General features: G+C 49.5%; 1 protein-coding gene across 1 annotated transcript; it reads left to right on the top strand.

The window, feature by feature from the left end:
* The first annotated feature begins 1,386 nt into the window (after positions 1-1,386).
* GIPR (gastric inhibitory polypeptide receptor) lies at positions 1,387-21,469 on the top strand. The gene is made up of 12 exons (XM_069755428.1): positions 1,387-1,549; positions 5,852-5,959; positions 6,057-6,181; positions 7,123-7,226; positions 7,916-8,069; positions 11,466-11,625; positions 11,907-11,967; positions 15,336-15,405; positions 17,839-17,927; positions 20,172-20,310; positions 21,135-21,176; positions 21,251-21,469. The coding sequence occupies exons 1-12, from the start codon at positions 1,402-1,404 to the stop codon at positions 21,371-21,373; spliced, it is 1,323 nt and encodes a 440-aa protein (XP_069611529.1). The 5' UTR covers positions 1,387-1,401; the 3' UTR covers positions 21,374-21,469.
* Positions 21,470-23,029: the final 1,560 nt, after the last annotated feature.

The following is a 23,029-nucleotide window of genomic DNA, read 5'->3' as shown; positions in this document are numbered from 1 at the left end:
TAATATGTCGATGATGTTGTGTTATGTCTGTGAGGTTGTGTTGGTAGCTGTGTGATATGTGGATGTTGTGTTATGTCTGTGAGGTTGTGTTGGTAGCTGTGTGATATGTGGATGTTGTGTTATGTCTGTGAGGTTGTGTTGGTAGCTGTGTGATATGTGGATGTTGTGTTATGTCTGTGAGGTTGTGTTGGTAGCTGTGTGATATGTGGATGTTGTGTTATGTCAGTAGGGTTGTGTTGGTAGCTGTGTAATATGTCGATGATGTTGTGTTATGTCTGTGAGGTTGTGTTGGTAGCTGTGTGATATGTGGATGTTGTGTTATGTCAGTAGGGTTGTGTTGGTAGCTGTGTGATATGTGGATGCTGTTGTGTTATGTCTGTGGGGTTGTGTTGGTAGCTGTGTGATATGTGGATGTTGTGTTATGTCAGTAGGGTTGTGTTGGTAGCTGTGTGATATATGGATGATGTTGTGTTATGTCTGTGGGGTTGTGTTGGTAGCTGTGTGATATGTGGATGTTGTGTTATGTCAGTAGGGTTGTGTTGGTAGCTGTGTGATATGTGGATGCTGTTGTGTTATGTCTGTGGGTTTGTGTTGGTAGCTGTGTGATATGTGGATGCTGTTGTGTTATGTCTGTGGGTTTGTGTTGGTAGCTGTGTGATATGTGGATGATGTTGTGTTATGTCTGTGGGGTTGTGCTGGTAGCTGTGTAATATGTCGATGATGTTGTGTTATGTCTGTGAGGTTGTGTTGGTAGCTGTGTGATATGTGGATGTTGTGTTATGTCAGTAGGGTTGTGTTGGTAGCTGTGTGATATGTGGATGCTGTTGTGTTATGTCTGTGGGGTTGTGTTGGTAGCTGTGTGATATGTGGATGATGTTGTGTTATGTCAGTAGGGTTGTGTTGGTAGCTGTGTGATATGTGGATGATGTGTTATGTCTGTGGGGTTGTGTTGGTAGCTGTGTGATATGTGGATGATGTGTTATGTCTGTGGGGTTATGTTGATAGCTGTGTGATATGTGGTCCATAAAAAACAAGAAAAAAGCTGAATAGCACTAAGAAACAGGTGAGTACTCACTGTTTGAGCAGTCTTAACAGAGTCCAGTAGGATGAGCTGAGTCGACAGCCCCACCAAATGTTAATCCACTGGAATAAGTTGTGCTTGCTTGAAAAGCCATGAGTGGAAATCCAAACAGGAAGAAAATAGCAGCACCACACAAGTCTTCCAGTAAAAAAAACCTTTGTCCTATATTTTAACAACGTGCTGTGGACATGGTTACAGAGGGCAGGATAATTGCAAGATGAACTGGTTAGGTTAATGGACTACGGCCGTTTCGCGTGGTATACGCTTCAACGGGTCCAGAGTGTGATATGTGGCTGATGTTGTGTTATGTCAGTGATATAATGTTGGTGACGCTCTGCTCTTTTTTGACATTGTTTTGTGTTGTCGTGCAGGCGTGCAGAGCGGTAACTGTGCAGGAGACTGTGCAGGCCTGGAAGGAATATCAGGAAGACTGTGAAAGGAAGATGAGGATGGATCCTCCACTGACCGGTGAGATAAAGAATTATGATAGGAAGCAAATCTGCAGTCAGAGATGGAAAATTATGCATTTCTTTAATGCTTAGAAAAACGTAATGGCCACATACAACCGTTACATGTCTGCAGGATGATCCATCAGTCTCACAGCAGATGAATTAACTAAATCACACTCAGACCATCCGGAATGTGCACATGCCGGCTCACACTGCCTGGACTGTACACAACGGCTCACACTGCCTGGACTGTACACACCGGCTCACACTGCCTGGACTGTACACACCGGCTCACACTGCCTGGACTGTACACACCGGCTCACACTGCCTGGACTGTACACACCGGCTCACACTGCCTGGACTGTACACACCGGCTCACACTGCCTGGACTGTACACACCGGCTCACACTGCCTGGACTGTACACAACGGCTCACACTGCCTGGACTGTACACACCGGCTCACACTGCCTGGACTGTACACACCGGCTCACACTGCCTGGACTGTACACACCGGCTCACACTGCCTGGACTGTACACATCGGCTCACACTGCCTGGACTGTACACACCGGCTCACACTGCCTGGACTGTACACACCGGCTCACACTGCCTGGACTGTACACACCGGCTCACACTGCCTGGACTGTACACACCGGCTCACACTGCCTGGACTGTACACAACGGCTCACACTGCCTGGACTGTACACAGCGGCTCACACTGCCTGGACTGTACACACCGGCTCCCACTGCCTGGACTGTACACAACGGCTCACACTGCCTGGACTGTACACACCGGCTCACACTGCCTGGACTGTACACACCGACTCACACTGCCTGGACTGTACACACCGGCTCACACTGCCTGGACTGTACACAGCGGCTCACACTGCCTGGACTGTACACACCGACTCACACTGCCTGGACTGTACACACCGGCTCACACTGCCTGGACTGTACACACCGGCTCACACTGCCTGGACTGTACACACCGACTCACACTGCCTGGACTGTACACAGCGGCTCACACTGCCTGGACTGTACACAGCGGCTCACACTGCCTGGACTGTACACACCGACTCACACTGCCTGGACTGTACACACCGGCTCACACTGCCTGGACTGTACACACCGGCTCACACTGCCTGGACTGTACACACCGACTCACACTGCCTGGACTGTACACACCGGCTCACACTGCCTGGACTGTACACACCGGCTCACACTGCCTGGACTGTACACACCGGCTCACACTGCCTGGACTGTACACACCGGCTCACACTGCCTGGACTGTACACACCGGCTCACACTGCCTGGACTGTACACACCGGCTCACACTGCCTGGACTGTACACAACGGCTCACACTGCCTGGACTGTACACACCGGCTCACACTGCCTGGACTGTACACAACGGCTCACACTGCCTGGACTGTACACACCGGCTCACACTGCCTGGACTGTACACACCGGCTCACACTGCCTGGACTGTACACATCGGCTCACACTGCCTGGACTGTACACAACGGCTCACACTGCCTGGACTGTACACACCGGCTCACACTGCCTGGACTGTACACACCGGCTCACACTGCCTGGACTGTACACATCGGCTCACACTGCCTGGACTGTACACACCGGCTCACACTGCCTGGACTGTACACACCGGCTCACACTGCCTGGACTGTACACACCGGCTCACACTGCCTGGACTGTACACAGCGGCTCACACTGCCTGGACTGTACACACTGACTCACACTGCCTGGACTGTACACACCGGCTCACACTGCCTGGACTGTACACACCGGCTCACACTGCCTGGACTGTACACACCGACTCACACTGCCTGGACTGTACACACCGGCTCACACTGCCTGGACTGTACACACCGGCTCACACTACCTGGACTGTTCACACCGGCTCACACTGCCTGGACTGTACACACCGGCTCACACTGCCTGGACTGTACACACCGGCTCACACTGCCTGGACTGTACACACCGGCTCACACTGCCTGGACTGTACACACCGGCTCACACTGCCTGGACTGTACACACCGGCTCACACTGCCTGGACTGTACACACCGGCTCACACTGCCTGGACTGTACACACCGGCTCACACTGCCTGGACTGTACACACCGGCTCACACTGCCTGGACTGTACACACCGGCTCACACTGCCTGGACTGTACACACCGGCTCACACTGCCTGGACTGTACACACCGGTTCACACTGCCTGGACTGTACACACCGGCTCACACTGCCTGGACTGTACACACCGGCTCACACTGCCTGGACTGTACACACCGGCTCACACTACCTGGACTGTACACACCGGTTCACACTGCCTGGACTGTACACACCGGCTCACACTGCCTGGACTGTACACACCAGCTCACACTGCCTAGACTGTACACATCGGCTCACACTGCCTGGACTGTACACACCGGCTCACACTGCCTGGACTGTACACACCGGCTCACACTGCCTGGACTGTACACACCGACTCACACTGCCTGGACTGTACACACCGGCTCACACTGCCTGGACTGTACACACCGGCTCACACTGCCTGGACTGTACACACCGGCTCACACTGCCTGGACTGTACACACCGGCTCACACTACCTGGACTGTACACACCGGCTCACACTGCCTGGACTGTACACACCGGCTCACACTGCCTGGACTGTACACACCGGCTCACACTGCCTGGACTGTACACACCGGCTCACACTACCTGGACTGTACACACCGGCTCACACTGCCTGGACTGTACACACCGGCTCACACTGCCTGGACTGTACACACGGGCTCACACTGCCTGGACTGTACACACCGGCTCACACTACCTGGACTGTACACACCAGCTCACACTACCTGGACTGTACACACCGGCTCACACTGCCTGGACTGTACACACCGGCTCACACTACCTGGACTGTACACACCGGCTCACACTGCCTGGACTGTACACACCGGCTCACACTACCTGGACTGTACACACCGGCTCACACTACCTGGACTGTACACACCAGCTCACACTACCTGGACTGTACACACCGGCTCACACTGCCTGGACTGTACACACCGGCTCACACTACCTGGACTGTACACACCGGCTCACACTACCTGGACTGTACACACCAGCTCACACTGCCTGGACTGTACACACCGGCTCACACTGCCTGGACTGTACACACCGGCTCACACTACCTGGACTGTACACACCGGCTCACACTACCTGGACTGTACACACCGGCTCACACTACCTGGACTGTACACACCGGCTCACACTGCCTGGACTGTACACACCGGCTCACACTACCTGGACTGTACACACCGGCTCACACTACCTAGACTGTACACACCGGCTCACACTGCCTGGACTGTACACACCGGCTCACACTGCCTGGACTGTACACACCGGCTCACACTGCCTGGACTGTACACACGGGCTCACACTGCCTAGACTGTACACACCGGCTCACACTACCTGGACTGTACACACCAGCTCACACTACCTGGACTGTACACACCGGCTCACACTGCCTGGACTGTACACACCGGCTCACACTACCTAGACTGTACACACCGGCTCACACTACCTGGACTGTACACACCGGCTCACACTACCTGGACTGTACACACCGGCTCACACTGCCTGGACTGTACACACCGGCTCACACTACCTAGACTGTACACACCGGCTCACACTACCTGGACTGTACACACCGGCTCACACTACCTGGACTGTACACACCGGCTCACACTGCCTGGACTGTACACACCGGCTCACACTGCCTGGACTGTACACACCGGCTCACACTACCTGGACTGTACACACCGGCTCACACTACCTAGACTGTACACACCGGCTCACACTGCCTGGACTGTACACACCGGCTCACACTACCTGGACTGTACACACCGGCTCACACTGCCTGGACTGTACACACCGGCTCACACTGCCTGGACTGTACACACCGGCTCACACTACCTAGACTGTACACACCGGCTCACACTGCCTAGACTGTACACACCGGCTCACACTGCCTGGACTGTACACACCGGCTCACACTGCCTGGACTGTACACACCGACTCACACTGCCTGGACTGTACACACCGGCTCACACTGCCTGGACTGTACACACCGGCTCACACTACCTGGACTGTACACAAGATCCATCTACATTGACTTTCATTTGTAGCAGTTGAGGTTTTGCAGTAATTGTGTCACCCCTGTATGGCAGAGCGAGCTGTGATCTTAGATTTCCATCAGACCTGTGTACCACACTCACAACTTCCGTCCTGATAATTGCAGGAGTGTTTTGTAACCGCACATTCGATAGATATGTGTGCTGGGGAGATGCTGCTGCCAACACAACCCACGCAGAGCCATGTCCGTCCTACCTGCCATGGTACCCTCAAGGTGAGAGGATAAGGTGGGGAAAGAATATTCTGGAGTGATCGGGGGAATTGGCAGACAACTGGGACTTACCCAACCTCCTGTCTGCTCCACTCCTCAGTAAGAGATGGTCTTGTATTCCGTCGCTGTGGCTCAGATGGTGAGTGGGTTCGTGACGAAACAGATATGCCCTGGAGAGACCACTCTCAGTGTGAGAACATCGACCCCGAAGAGGAGCAGTCACATGTAAGCGGTACCCATTTGTATTCTGTGGAAATAGACCACACTACGCCCATAGATCACCCACTAAGGCCATAGAGCCCAGTGACCACAGATACCTCCCGCTGGCTGTGGATCTCTTTGATCATAGATCTGTATGACCATAGATCCTCCTTTATGCCGAGAGATACCTATGACCATAAGGTATCTGTCGGCATAAAGGAGGATCTATGGTCATACAGATCTATTCCCATTATTGTAGATCCTGTTGCCATAGATCCCTTTGATGGTAGAACGTGTGACCATCAATCTTTGTGACCTGATGGTAGATACTTATGGCCATAGACCCCTGTGATGGTAGATCCTTGTGGCCATAGACCCATGTGATGGTAGACCCTGTGGCCATAGATCCCTGTGACAGTAGATCCTTGTGGCCAAATATCCCTGTGATGGTAGATCCTTGTGGCCATAGACCCATGTGATGGTAGACCCTGTGGCCATAGATCCCTGTGACAGTAGATCCTTGTGGCCAAATATCCCTGTGATGGTAGATCCTTGTGGCCGTAGATCCCTATGATGGTAGATCTTTGTGGCCATAGATCTCTGTGATGGTAGATCCTTGTTGCCATAGATCCCTGTGATGGTAGATCCTTGTGGCCATAGATCCCTGTGATGGTAGATCCTTCTGGCCGTAGATCCCTATGATGGTAGATCCTTGTGTCCATAGATCTCTGTGATGGTAGATCCTTGTTGCCATAGATCCCTGTGATGGTAGATCCCTATGCAGTCACCAGGCTGTATGATAAACAGTCCCTGACTCCCATGTAGTAATGACTGTGTGTTATATCTCATAGACCAGGCATCTATATACAGTATATTATGTACACTCATGGCAGCAGCGCCCTCTGGTGACAGCCTGTAGTTCCTTCACCGCGTCCTGCTGACTGTCGCACTGTTGGTCTCTGCAGCACCAGGCCTGGATTCTGTCGCAGCTGCGGGTCATGTACAGTGTGGGATACGGCATTTCTCTGGCTGCGCTGGTGGTGGCACTCCTCATCCTGACTCTGCTCAGGTCAGTTCCCTCCATCAGTGTATTTGTGGCGGGATCACTGGGACCAGATGTGCAGCTAACAGTCCTCTATTTCTAATAAAAACCTAACCTCTTTTTCTAATTCTGGAGGATCCCCTTAGAGGACCTGTTACCAGATCAAAAGTGTCCAGTATTTTATTCCCGCTGCTCCCCTGAGTAATCCGCTTTTTCCTTTTTTACAATCTGCCAGAGATATGGGACTTTTATTTAGTTCTAATTTTGATGGTATTTTCAAAGGAGGTGTGGCCTAAAGGCCCGCCCCCAAGGAGTATGGTAGCCACTCCCCCTTTTATGGCCATAAAAAGTCACTAAATAAGAAATCCCATATCTATGTAACAGAATGATGGATTTTAAGAAAGAAATAAGCAGAATACTAAAGGGAGCAGCAGGAGTAAAAATGTGGCCACTTTTCACCTGGAGACAGGTCCTTTTTAAAGCCGGACTTTCCACTGTACTTTACAGTTCAGCTCCTCTCTGCGTATATGTGCAGTGGGTCAGAGCTGCTTTCTATGTCAGGGTCTCCACAGCTCCATAGTTTGCACAGCGGTATCCTGGTCGGGGGCGCCCTGATCTTACAGGTTTAGTGGTTGTGTCTATCTCATGATGAGCCCCCTGCATGGTGCGATGGGGTTCTGGATCCTGGGTCATTCTGGGTTTCTCTCCTGTTCCAGGCGTCTCTGCTGCACCCGGAATCTCATCCACTGTAACCTGTTTGTGTCGTTCATCCTCCGCGCGGTGTCACTGCTCACCCGGGACGCTCTGCTGGAGCAGCCGCACGGTGCCATCCAGGGCGAGGAGGATCTCACTGCCCTGCTGCGAGAGAGAGTAAGAAAGGGGACTGACATGCCAAGCACATGTGTGAGGCGGAGCTACAAGTGTGACATGTGCATGAGGCGGAGCTACAAGTGTGACATGTGCATGAGGCGGAGCTACAAGTGTGACATGTGCATGAGGCGGAGCTACAAGTGTGACTGGGGGGTCTGCAATACCAAAATAGGTTATTACACTTGGGGCTGTTTAGTTTGGAAAAACGAAGGCTAAAGGGTGATCTTATTTTAATGTATAAATATATGAGGGGACAGTACAAAGACCTTTCTGATGATCTTTTTAATCATAGACCTGAGACAGGGACAAGGGGGCATCCTCTACGTCTGGAGGAAAGAAGGTTTAGGCATAATAACAGCCGCGGGTTCTTTACTGTAAGAGCAGTGAGACTATGGAACTCTCTGCCGTATGATGCTGTAATGAGTGATTCATTACTTAAATTTAAGAGGGGACTGGATGCCTTTCTGGAAAAGTATAATGTTGCAGGATATATATATTAGATTCCTTGATAGGGTGTTGATCCAGAGAATTAGTCTGATTGCCGTATGTGGAGTCAGGAAGGAATTTTTTTCCCCAATGTGGAGCTTACTCTTTGCCACATGAGGTTTTTTTTTGCCTTCCTCTGGATCAACATGTTAGGGCATGTTAGGTTAGGCTATGGGGTGAACTAGATGGACGTAAAGTCTTCCTTCAACCTTAATAACTATGTTACTAATAGTGAGACACGTGTATCAAGAAGACCTAATAGTGAGACACATGTAAGAGGAGGAGCTAATAGTGAGACACATGTAAGAGGAGGAGCTAATAGTGAGACATGTGTAGGAGGAGGAGCTAATAGTAAGACATGTGTAAGAGGAGGAGCTAATAGTGAGACACATGTAGGAGGAGGAGCTAATAGTAAGACATGTGTAAGAGGAGGAGCTAATAGTGAGACACGTGTAAGAGGAGGAGCTAATAGTGAGACACGTGTAGGAGGAGGAGATAATAGTGAGACATGTGTAGGAGGAGGAGCATATAGTGAGACATGTGTAAGAGGAGGAGCTAATAGTAAGACATGTGTAAGAGGAGGAGCTAATAGTGAGACACGTGTAAGAAGAAGAGCTAACAGTGAGACATGTGTAGGAGGAGGAGCATATAGTGAGACATGTGTAAGAGGAGGAGCTAATAGTAAGACATGTGTAAGAGGAGGAGCTAATAGTGAGACACGTGTAAGAAGAGGAGCTAACAGTGAGATGTGTAGGAGGAGGAGCATATAGTGAGACATGTGTAAGAGGAGGAGCTAATAGTGAGACACGTGTAAGAGGAGGAGCTAATAGTGAGACACGTGTAGGAGGAGGAGCTAATAGTGAGACACATGTAAGAGGAGGAGGAAATAGTGAGACATGTGTAAGAGGAGGAGCTAATAGTGAGACACATGTAAGAGGAGGAGGAAATAGTGAGACATGTGTAAGAGGAGGAGCTAATAGTAAGACATGTGTAAGAGGAGGAGCTAATAGTGAGACACATGTAGGAGGAGCTAATAGTGAGACACGTGTAAGAGGAGGAGCCAATATTGAGACATGTGTAGGAGTAGCTAATAGTGAGACATGTGTAAGAGGAGGAGCTAATAGTAAGACATGTGTAAGAGGAGGAGCTAATAGTGAGACATGTGTTAGAGGAGGAGCTAATAGTGAGCCACGTGTAGGAGGAGGAGCTAATAGTGAGACATGTGTAAGAGGAGGAGCTAATAGTGAGACACATGTAAGAGGAGCTAATAGGGAGACACGTGTAAGAGGAGGAGCCAATATTGAGACATGTGTAAGAAGAGGAGCTAACAGTGAGACACATGTAAGAGGAGGAGCTAATAGTGAGACACGTGTAAGAAGAGGAGCTAACAGTGAGCCATGTGTAGGAGGAGGAGCATATAGTGAGACATGTGTAAGAGGAGGAGCTAATAGTAAGACATGTGTAAGAGGAGGAGCTAATAGTGAGACACGTGTAAGAGGAGGAGCTAATAGTGAGACACGTGTAAGAGGAGGAGCTAATAGTGAGACACATGTAAGAGGAGGAGGAAATAGTGAGACATGTGTAAGAGGAGGAGCTAATAGTAAGACATGTGTAAGAGGAGGAGCTAATAGTGAGACACGTGTAAGAGGAGGAGCTAATAGTGAGACACGTGTAGGAGGAGGAGCTAATAGTGAGACACATGTAAGAGGAGGAGGAAATAGTGAGACATGTGTAAGAGGAGGAGCTAATAGTGAGACACATGTAGGAGGAGCTAATAGTGAGACACGTGTAAGAGGAGGAGCCAATATTGAGACATGTGTAGGAGGAGTAGCTAATAGTGAGACATGTGTAAGAGGAGGAGCTAATAGTGAGCCACGTGTAGGAGGAGGAGCTAATAGTGAGACATGTGTAAGAGGAGGAGCTAATAGTGAGACACATGTAAGAGGAGCTAATAGGGAGACACGTGTAAGAGGAGGAGCCAATATTGAGACATGTGTAGGAGGAGTAGCTAATAGTGAGACATGTGTAAGAGGAGGAGCTAATAGTAAGACATGTGTAAGAGGAGGAGCTAATAGTAAGACATGTGTAAGAGGAGGAGCTAATAGTGAGACACGTGTAAGAGGAGGAGCTAATAGTGAGACATGTGTTAGAGGAGGAGCTAATAGTGAGCCACGTGTAGGAGGAGGAGCTAATAGTGAGACACATGTAGGAGGAGCTAATAGTGAGACACGTGTAAGAGGAGGAGCCAATATTGAGACATGTGTAGGAGGAGTAGCTAATAGTGAGACACGTGTAAGAGGAGGAGCTAATAGTGAGACACGTGTAAGAAGAGAAGCTAATAGTGAGATATGTGTAGAAGGAGGAGCTAATAGTGAGACACGTGTAGGAGGTGGAGCTAATAGTGAGACACGTGTAGGAGGAGGAGCTTATAGTGAGACACGTTTAAGAGGAGGAGCTAATAATGAGACATGTGTAGGAGGAGGAGCTAATAGTGAGACACATTTAAGAGGAGGAGCTAATAATGAGACATGTGTCAGAGGAGGAGCTAATAGTGAGACATGTGTAAGAGGAGCTAATAGTGAGACACATGTAGGAGGAGGAGCTAATAATGAGACATGTGTCAGAGGAGGAGCTAATAGTGAGACATGTGTAAGAGGAGCTAATAGTGAGACACATGTAGGAGGAGGAGCTAATAGTGAGACACATGTAGGAGGAGGAGCTAATAGTGAGACACATGTAGGAGGAGGAGCTAATAGTGAGACATGTGTAGGAGGTGGAGCTAATAGTGAGACATGTGTATGAGGCTTAGCTGTGTAGGAGGCAGAGTTATGAGAATTCCTCATTACTGTTTTCTGGTACGTTTGCTGCTTTTCCATGGATTAACCCTCTGTCTCCCTTTTTCCTGCTCAGACCCTGGTTGGCTGCCGCGTGGCGCAGACCATCACACAATATTGTGTAGCCGCCAATTACTACTGGTTGCTGGTGGAGGGGCTGTACCTGCACAACCTGCTGCTGGTGCTGTCTTTCTCGGAGGAGGCTGCGCTGCCGCGATACATGGTGCTGGGCTGGGGTGAGCGTCTCAGCGCTTTATGTTTCAGTTCCAAACAATTTTAAGATCTTTGCTTGCTGTTGTTGAATGGAAACATTAATTGATACTTCCAAAGGCTGAGTGAACACTGTATCAACCCCTCTGCTGTGAGAAGTATTAGGGCAGGAGGGTTTCCAGCCGTTAAATATAAATAAGAACCCAGGAAATGTCCATATTGGCCTCGGTGGGACGGATGGGTGACACGTAAACCGCCATCGTCCCTCCTCATCTTCACACGTTCTTATTTCTCTGCTTGGCTGCAGGGGCTCCGATCCTGTTCGTCATCCCGTGGGTGGTCATGCGGCAGTTGTACGAGAACACACAGTGAGTACCACCTATTCCAGGTCTTGGGGGTCTCTGTCCTCTAGGTGTAGTGACATCTCTCCCCAGGTGACAGAGGTGGCGCCAGTGTGTAGACTGAAACAGGTTACTGACCACTGTAAGGCAGAAACGTATCCCTTATATGTGAGGTTGTGAGAAGTTTCCTGAAGGTCAGTATACTGAGCGTGAGGCACGGTATACGGAACACGAGGCATGAGGTGCGGTATACAGAGCACGAGGGATGAGGCGCAGTATACATAGCAGGAGGCATGAGGTGTGGTATACGGAGCACGAGGGATGAGGCGCAGTATACATAGCAGGAGGCATGAGGTGTGGTATACAGAGCACGAAGTGCAGCATATGGAGCACGAGGCATGAGGTGCGGTATATGGAGCACGAGGCATGAGGTGCGGTATACGGAACATGAGGCACGCTATACAGAGCATGAGATATGAGGTGCAATATATGGAGGATGATGCATGAGATGCAGTATATGGAGCACAAGGTATGAAACACAGTATGCATAGCAGGAGGCATGAGGTGTGATGCGAAGCACGAGGCGCAGTATGCAGAGCAAAAGGCTTGAGGCGCAGTATACAGAGCATGAGGCTTGAGGCATGGAATACGGAGCATGAGGCGCAGTATATGGAGCACGAAGCGTGAAGCACAGTATACGGAGCAGGAGGAATGAGGCATGATATACAGAGTACTAGGCGTGAGGCGTGGTATACAGAGCACGTGGTACACAGAGCATGAGGCACAGTATACGTAGCACAAGGAGTGAGGCGTGGTATACAAAGCACTAGGTGTGAGGCGCACTATACATAGCACAAGGAGTGAGGCATGGTATACGGAGCACAAAGGCATGAGGCGTGAGGCACAGTATATGAAGAACAAGGGGTGAGCCACGGTATATGGAGCACAAGGCATGAGGCACGGTATACAGAGCACGAAGTCATGAGGCACAGTATACGGAGCACAAGGGGTGAGGTACGATATACACAACACGAGGTGTGAGGCACAGTATACACAGCACAAGGCGCAGTATACAAAGAACGAGGCTTGAGGCACGGTATCCGGAGCACAAGGCGTGAGGCGCAGTATACAAAGAACGAGGCTTGGTATAAAGAGCATGAATCATGTGGTATGGTATACAGAGCATGAGGTGTGGTGTACAGAGCATGAGGTGTAAGTTACGGTATACGGAGCATGAATCATGAGGTGCAGTATACAGATCACGAGACATGGTATACAGAGCATGAGGCGCGGTATACAGAGCACAAGGTGTGAGTTACGGTATATGAATCATGAAGCATGAGGAGCATATACAGAGCATGAGGCACTGTATACAGAGCTCAAGGCGTGAGTTACGGTATATGAATCATGCAAATAGCCAGGAGAAATCTCTTGAAATCTAAAACGTAACCTTTAATGGTAACTCTCTAAAAAAGATTTTTATGGACAATAAAGTGATAAGGTGCAAACTTGGTCATGGTGGGTACAACAATTTAGCCTGACTTGGGGACTGCCCTTGTCAGGGCGGGAGCAATACGGGGGCACGACTGGGTAGTATAGTAACTGTTTCCCCATCCCCCTTAAACACATGAGGATGCTCCCGCGAGAAAAACGACTGATTTGGTGAGATACAACCATTTTTTTTTACTGATCACTGGTTATTTGAGCACTATATGCACCTTATCACTTTATTGTCCATAAAAATCTTTTTTAGAGAGTTACCATTAAGGGTTACGTTTTAGATTTCAAGAGGTTTCTCCTGGCTATTTGCATATTCTCTACTAGAGGACCTTGTAGGGGTACCGGACGTGGGTACACCCTATAATTTGGCTATTTTTCTGGTATATGAATCATGAAGCATGAGGAGCATATACAGAGCATGAGGCGCGGTATACAGAGCTCCAGGCGTGAGTTACGGTATACAGAGCACGATCCATGAGTGTGGTATAAGTAGCATGGATCATGAGGTGCAGTATACAGAGCATGAGGCATGAGTTATAGTATACGGTGTATGAGGTGGTTTCCGCCCCCATCACTCAACTGAGACAGCCCTGACCAAAATCACTAACGACCTACTTACAGCCAAAGCTAATGGACAATACTCTGTACTCCTTCTTCTAGACATGTCCTCTGCTTTCAACACAGTTGACCACTGCCTCCTACTGCAGATCCTCTCCTCCTTTTGTCATCAAAGACCTCGCCCTATCCTGGATCTCCTCTTACCTTTCCAACCGCACATTCAGCGTCTCCCACTCCCACACTACCTCCTCATCCCACCCTCTCTCTGTTGGAGTCCCCCAAGGCTCTGTTCTAGGACCCCTACTCTTCTCAATCTATACACTTGGCTTGGGACAACTCATAAAGTCCCATGGATTTCAGTACAACCTCTATGCTGATGACACTCAGATCTACCTCTGGCCCAGATGTCACCGCTCTGCTGTCCAGAATCCCAGAGCGCCTACCAGCCATATCCTCCTTCTTCTCCTCTCACTTCCTCAAACTCAATGTGGACAAATCTGAACTCATCATCTTTCCTCCATCCCATAGATCTTCCTTACCTGACCTATCTATCGCAATCAATGACATCATGCTTTCCCCGTACCGGAAGTCCGCTGCCTCGGAGTAACCTTCGACTCTGCCCTGTCCTTCAAACCGCACATCCAAGCTCTTTCCACCTCCTGTCGCCTCCAGTTCAAAAATATCTCCAGAATCCGTCCTTTCCTCAACCATCAATCTACTAAAATGTTTGTGCACGCCCTCATCATTTCCCGCCTTGACTACTGCAACATCCTTTTCTGCGGCCTCCCTGCTAACACTCTTGCAAGACCTCCTTCTCTCCTTCACACTTATTCGCTCCTCATCCAACCGCCTCCAAGACTTCTCCTGAATATCCCCCATCCTCTGGAATTCTTTTCCCCAACACGTCCGACTATCAACCACATTCGGATCCTTCAGACGGAACCTGAAAACTCATCTCTTCAGGAAAGCCTACAGCCTGCACTGACCCCGCTGCCTCCTCATCACCAACGAAGCTACCACCTCACCAACACCGGAGCTACCGCCTCACCAACACCGGAGCTACCGCCTCACCAACACCAGAGCTCCTGCAACCCTCAACCTATTGTCTCCTTCCCCATAATCCTGTAGAATGTACGCCCGCAAGGGCAGGGTCCTCGCCCCTCTGTATCAGTCTGTAATTGTTAGTTTGCTTACTGTTAGTGATATCTGTAACTTGTATCTAACCACTTCTCATGTACAGCACCATGGAATCAATGGTGCTATATAAATAAATAATAATAATAATGAGGTGTGAGTTACGGTGTACGGAGCTCTGACTGCTGTCACTTGTCTTTTAGCTGTTGGGAAAGAAACGACAACCGCTCGCACTGGTGGATCATCCGCTCCCCCATCCTGCTGGCCGTGCTGGTAAGTTCTGGGACGTCACTTTCAGCAGTCTCTGTATAGATCTTCAGACATTTTCCATCCCGAGCGTCGCCCACATATACCGTGTCCTCGTTGGACGCCATCTTGTCTGTGTGATTAATCTATGAAATGCAATTCTGAGAAACTGAAGAGGCAAAGAGATAGGGGCTGGGGCGAAACTTGGCAAGTAACCCTCTTACAGGTGTATATACATACAGTCATGTCCAAAAGTGTTGGCACCCTTGAAAATTAAGTATTTCTCGAGGAAAATCATTGTAATTACACATGTTTTGTTATACACATGATTATTTTCTTTGTGGATATTGGAACAACAGAAAAAAACTGAGAAAAAAAACGCAAATTGGCCGTAATTTCATACAAAACTGCAAAAATGGGCTGGACAAAATTATTGGCACCTTTCCAAAATTGTAGGTAAACAACTTTGATTCAACCGTGTGATGCTTGTTCAAACTCACCTGTGGCAAGTAAAAGGTGTGGGCAATATGAAAATCACACCTGAAACCAGATAAAAAGGAAGACGTTGACTCAGTCTTTGCATTGTGTGTCTGTGTGCTAAACTAAGCATGGAGAACAGAAAGAGAAGAAGAAAACTGACTTTGGACTTGAGAAACAAAATTGTTGAAAAATATCAACAATCTCAAGGTTAAAGTCCATCTCCGGAGATCTTGATGTTCCTTATTCCATGGTGTACAACGATGTAGCTAATCTCCCTGGATGTGGACAGCAGAGAGAAATTGGTGAAAGTTTACATTGCAGGATAGTCCGGATGGTGGACTATGTCCTGCAGGCTCAGGGGGCATCAATGTCAGTGTGAACTATCCGTCCACATGTGAACTAAATGAAATGCTATGGCAGTACACCCAGGAGGATCTCTGCTAACACAGGGACTTAAAAAAGCAAGCCTGCAGTTTGCGAAAATGTACATAAGTAAGCCAAAATCCTTCTGGTAAAGCGTTTTGTGGACAGATGAGACCAAGATAGAGTTTTTTGGTAAACCACATCATTCTACCAAAAATGGAATGAGCCCTACAAAGAAAAGAACACAGTACCTACAGTCAAATATGGTGGAAGGTCAGAGATATTTTGGGTTGTTTTGCTGCCTCTGACTGTTTGCAAGGCATCATGAAATCTGAAGATTACCAAAGGATTTTTGGTGTCAATATAGTGCTCAGTGTCAGAGAGCTGGGCTTGCTTCCTAGGTCCAGCAGGACAGTCACTCCAAACATACATCAAGAAGCCCCCAGAAATGGATAGAAACAAAGTGCTGGAGAGTTCTGAAGTGGCAGCAATGAGTCCGGATCTACAGGTGCTTCTCACAAAATTAGAATATCATCAAAAAGTTCATTTATTTCAGTTCTTCAATACAAAAAGTGAAACTCACATATTATATAGAGACATTACACACAGAGTGATCTATTTCACGTGTTTATTTCTGTTAATGTTGATGATTATGTATTACAGCCAATGAAAACCCAAAAGTCATTATCTCAGTAAATTAGAATACTTTATAACACCAGCTTGAAAAATTATTTTAAAATCTATGTTTGCCTACTGAAATGTATGTTCAGTAAATGCACTCAATACGTGGTCTGGGCTCCTTTTGCATCAATTACTGCATCAATGCGGCGTGGCATGGAGGCGATCAGCCTGTGGCACTGCTGAGGGGCTATGGAAGCCCAGGTTGCTTTGATAGCAGCATTCAGCTCGTCTGCATTGTTGGGTCTGGTGTCTCTCATCTTCCTCTTGACAATACTCCATAGATTCTCTATGGGGTTAAGGTCAGTAGAGTTTGCTGCCAATCAAGCCCAGTGATACTGTTGTTTTTACACCAGGTATTGGTACTTTTGGCCGTGTGGACAGGACAAGTCCTGCTGGAGAATGACATTTCCATCTCCAAAAAGCTTGTCAGCAGAGGGAAGCATGAAGTGCTCTAAAATTTCCTAGTAGACGGCTGCGCTGACTTTGGTCTTGATAAAACACAGTGGACCTACACCAGCAGATGACATGGCCCCCAAACCATCACTGATTGTGGAGACTTCATACCAGACCTCCAGCAGCTTGGATTGTGGCCTCCACTCTTCCTCCAGACTCTGGGACCTTCATTTCCACATGAAATGCAGAATTTACTTTCATCTGAGAACAACACCTTGGACCACTGACAACAGTCCGGTTCTTCTCCTCCTTGGCCCAGGTTTCGGCCATGACTGTATATGTATGAAGGTGTGGAGGTGTCTATACAGTGTCTGGGTCTTTGTAGGTGACGCTATATACTTTTATGGCTTTTGTCCATTTTTGGGATGCGGGCGTCTTCCCTCCTGAAATCTGCCATCGATGGGACCTGATCGTTTCCAGATAATCCTATTTCTAGTCCACAGTGCACAGTTCTGACTGGATCCTCTTCTGTGATGTCATCAGGTGAACTTCATCATCTTCCTGCGTATAGTGCGCATCCTGGTCCTGAAACTACGAGCCAATCAGATGAGGAGAAGTGATCGCAAGTACAGGTGATAGTGCAGAGCATTGCATCCTAAAAACCATTTCACAGAGCATCCTCCCCTGCATAATACAGAACCCAGCCTGCAGAGCATCATCATCTGCACAATGCAGAACCCAGCCTGCAGAGCATCATCCCCAGCACAATGCAGAACCCAGCCTGCAGAGCATCCTCCCCTGCACAATACAGAACCCAGCCTGCAGGGCATCATCCCCAGCACAATGCAGAACCCAGCCTGCAGAGCATCATCCCCAGCACAATGCAGAACCCAGCCTGCAGAGCATCATCCCCAGCACAATGCAGAACCCAGCCTGCAGAGCATCCTCCCCTGCACAATACAGAACCCAGCCTGCAGAGCATCATCCCCTGCACAATACAGAACCCAGCCTGCAGGGCATCATCCCCTGCACAATGCAGAACCCAGCCTGCAGAGCATCATCCCCAGCACAATGCAGAACCCAGCCTGCAGAGCATCCTCCCCTGCACAATACAGAACCCAGCCTGCAGGGCATCATCCCCTGCACAATGCAGAACCCAGCCTGCAGAGCATCATCCCCAGCACAATACAGAACCCAGCCTGCAGAGCATCATCCCCAGCACAATACAGAGCCCAGCCTGCAGAGCATCATCCCCTGCACAATGCAGAACCCAGCCTGCAGAGCATCATCCCCTGCACAATACAGAACCCAGCCAGCAGAGCATCCTCCCCTGCACAATACAGAACCCAGCCAGCAGAGCATCATCCCCTGCACAATACAGAACCCAGCCTGCAGAGCATCATCCCCAGCACAATACAGAACCCAGCCTGCAGAGCATCATCCCCAGCACAATACAGAGCCCAGCCTGCAGAGCATCATCCCCTGCACAATGCAGAACCCAGCCTGCAGAGCATCATCCCCTGCACAATACAGAACCCAGCCTGCAGAGCATCCTACCCTGCTCAATACAGAACCCAGCCTGCAGAGCATCCTCCCCTGCTCAATACAGAACCCAGCCAGCAGAGCATCATCCCCTGCACAATACAGAACCCAGCCTGCAGAGCATCATCCCCTGCACAATACAGAACCCAGCCTGCAGAGCATCATCCCCTGCACAATACAGGATACCTCCTTACTAGTGATGAGCGAGTGTACTCGTTGCCCGGGTTTTCCAGAGCACGCTCGAGTGATCTCCGTGTATTTATGACTGCTCAGAGATTTACGGTAGTTTTCCTCGCTTCAGCTGCATGATTTACGGCTACTAGACAGCTTGATTGCATGTGCGGATTCCCTAGCAACAAGGCAAACCCCCACATGTACTCAGGCTAGCTAGTAGCTGTAAATCATGCAGCTGAGGTGAGAAAAACTAAATCTCCGAGCACTAAAAAATACTCAGAGACCACCCGAGCAATGAGTATACTCGCTCATCACTACCAGTCCTTACAGAGCATCATCCCCTGCACAATACAGAACCCTGCCTGCAGAGCATCATCCCCTGCACAATACAGAACCCTGCCTGCAGAGCATCATCCCCTGCACAATACAGAACCCAGCCTGCAGAGCATCATCCCCTGCACAATACAGAACCCAGCCTGCAGAGCATCATCCCCTGCACAATACAGAACCCAGCCTGCAGAGCATCATCCCCTGCACAATACAGAACCCAGCCTGCAGAGCATCATCCCCTGCACAATACAGAACCCAGCCTGCAGAGCATCATCCCCTGCACAATACAGAACCCTGCCAGCAGAGCATCATCCCCTGCACAATGCAGAACCCAGCCTGCAGAGCATCATCCCCTGCACAATGCAGAACCCAGCCTGCAGAGCATCATCCCCAGCACAATGCAGAACCCAGTCTGCAGAGCATCATCCCCTGCACAATACAGAACCCAGCCTGCAGAGCATCATCCCCTGCACAATACAGAACCCAGTCTGCAGAGCATCATCCCCTGCACAATACAGAACCCAGCCTGCAGAGCATCATCCCTTGCACAATACAGAACCCTGCCTGCAGAGCATCATCCCCTGCACAATACAGAACCCAGCCTGCAGAGCATCATCCCCTGCACAATACAGAACCCAGTCTGCAGAGCATCATCCCCTGCACAATACAGAACCCAGCCTGCAGAGCATCATCCCTTGCACAATACAGAACCCAGCCTGCAGAGCATCATCCCCTGCACAATACAGAACCCTGCCTGCAGAGCATCATCCCCTGCAGAGCATCTCTTCATAAAGCCAGAGTGTCTTAGAACTTCTCGCTCTGCTCCGCAGGCTGGCCAAGTCCACCCTGACGCTGATTCCGCTCCTTGGGATCCATGAAGCCATTTTCAACCTTATTCCTGAGGAAAGTGCGACGGGCCGAGTGCGATACAGCAAACTGGGCCTGGAACTCCTGCTCAGCTCCGTCCATGTACGACACACCTGCCCTTCTGCCCGGGGAGGGAAGGTTTTCACCCCCTCTGAAATCCATCTGTTATTGCCATTGTGGCAGTTTTTTTTTAATCAGTTTTCGGCACAGACCTTAATTCATTTTGCAGCTGGTGAAGAAAGAATGTACGCCAGCACCCAGCGAACCTGGGCAAGTGTCACTGACACCTGCGCCTGAGTGGTCCGTCTCTGCCCATACATGTACGGCCGATATGTGCATTCTTGTATTGTGCGGGCTCCGGAGCTGATCCTGCTCGGTACAGTCCAGGAGACGACTGTGTTATACAGCTGACACTTGAGTCTAACTGCTGTGAGCAGAGCTAGCTCCATTGTGAGCTGCCCTACACCGGCAACATAATTGTGAGGTGCTGACGGCATTGTCATGGCAGCCCGGAGCCCACTGAAGACCCCAGTGTCTGCTATGTTTGTGCACAACTTAATAGGAAATAGGTAAAATGTTTTAATTTTGTAAGATGAAGAGGAAAATTGAAAAATGAGGAACCACGGGAACTCATGGGCCCCTATGATCCTGGAGCCCCCCTGGGTGCAGCTGACTGTGATTCTCGTTATATATGGCGGTGCATTGTGCCGTGTGCTGAGTAATCTGTCCTCACCCCCGAGGGGCTCATCTGTGAAGGGGCAAGGCCGGACCACTGGGGCTCATCTGTGAGGGGGCAGGGCCGGACCACTGGTTCTCCTAATATGTGTCCTTTGTGCCATAGAAGTAATGATGGAGAGGGGAGTGAATACTTTTTCACAGCTCTGCAGACCCCACACCACAATGATGTGTTGTTGTGTCTCCTGCAGGGGCTGCTGGTGGCTGTGCTGTACTGTATCTGTAATAAGGAGGTGAGAGCCCCCCATCTTGCCCTGACCCTCATTTCCCCACGGCCCCTCCAGCCTCTCATGTTCTTCTCCGCCAGGTTCAGGCCGAGCTGCGCAGGAAGCTACAGGACACATTCAGAGGAGAACACTCGTCGTGCGCTCCCAGATCCCTGCACCCTCCCTCCCAGAAGAGACCACGCTGCCGGGAACCTGAAGTCTGAAAATTCTGGGGCCCAGAATATCCAGGGGCCCAGAACATCCTCCTCCCAATTATTTATTGCTTGTATGGCCGGTCTGCAGTAAAGTCTGGTACAACACAGCGCGAGTAACGAGTGATTAATATTCACCTTGTGTCCACACAAATCACCAGTGTCAGATACCAGTGACCAGAGCCAGGGTGTCACATAACAATAGAAGAAGTCAGGGTGTCAGATACAGGAGTCAGGGTGTCAGATAACAATAACAGGAGCCACTATGTCAGTTTCAGGAGCCAGGGTGTCAGATAGCAATAGTAGGAGCCAGAGTGTCAGATACAGGAGTCAGAGTGTCAAATAACAATAGCAAGAGCCATGGTGTCACATACAAGAGTCAGGGTGTCAGATAACAATAGTAGGAGCCAGGGTGTCAGATTCAGGAGTCAGCATGTCAGATAACAATAGCATGAGCCAGGGTGTCAGGTTCAGGAGCCAGGGTGTCAGACAACAATAGCAGGAACCAGGGTGTCACATACAGGAGTCAGGATGTCCTATAACAATAGCAGGAGCCAGGGTGTAACATACAGGAGTCAGGATGTTGGATATAGGAGTCCAACTCCTCAATTTCCATGACACCGACTCCACCAAAATGAGCTCCGACTCCACAGCCCTGGTCAGATAATAATAGCAGCAACTAGGGTGTCACATACAGGAGCCAGGGTGTCAGATAACAATAGTAGGAGCCAGGGTGTCAGATAACAATTAGTGATGAGCTCGGGTTATCCTGAGCATGCTCGGGTTATTTATAACTGCTCAGAGATTTAGTTTTTGTTGACACAGCTGTATGATTTACGGCTGCTAGCCAACTGAGTACATGTAGGGGTTGCCTGGTTGCTTGGGAATCCCCACATGTATTCAAGTTGTCTATCAGCTGTAAATCATGCAGCAGAGGCATCGAAAACTAAATCTTCGAGCACTTACAAATACTCGGAGACCACCCGAGCAACGAATATACTTGCTCATCACTAATAACAATAGTAGAAGCCAAGGTGTCACATGCAGGTGTCAAATAATAGCAGGAGCCAGGGTGTCAAATACAGGAGTCAGAGTGTCATATAACAATAGCAGGACTCGGGGTGTCATGTACAAGAATCAGGGTGTTTGATACAGGGGTCAGGGTGTCAGATAACAATAGCAGAAGCCAGGGTGTCGCCTACAAGAGTCAAGGTGTCAGATACAGGAGACAAGGTGTCAGATAACAATAGCAGGAGCCAAGGTGTCATGTACAAGAGTCAGGGTGTCAGATACTGGAGTCTGGGTGTCGGATAACAATAGGAACCAAATTTTCACATACAGTAGCAGGGTGATACATAACAATAGTAGGAGTCAGTATGTCAGATACAGGAGTCAGGGTGTCAGATAACAATAGCAGGAGCCAGGGTGTCATGTACAAGAGTCAGGGTGTCAGATACAGGAGTCAGGGTGTCAGATAGCAATAGCAGGAGCTAGGGTGTCACATCCAAGAGTCAGGGTGTCAGATACAGGAGTCAGGGAGTCAGATAACAATAGTAGGAACCAGGGTGTCACATTCAGGAGCCATGGTGTCAGATAGCAATAGTAGAAGCCAGGGTGTCAGATACAGGAGTCGGGGTGTCAGATAACAGAAGGAAGAAACTGAGAAAG

The sequence above is a fragment of the Ranitomeya imitator genome, chromosome 2 (assembly GCF_032444005.1).
Source record: "Ranitomeya imitator isolate aRanImi1 chromosome 2, aRanImi1.pri, whole genome shotgun sequence".
In the NCBI taxonomy this organism is placed as follows: Eukaryota; Metazoa; Chordata; class Amphibia; order Anura; family Dendrobatidae; genus Ranitomeya; species Ranitomeya imitator.
The sequence above is the reverse complement of the archived record's forward strand: the minus strand, read 5'-3'. Positions and strand labels throughout refer to the sequence as shown.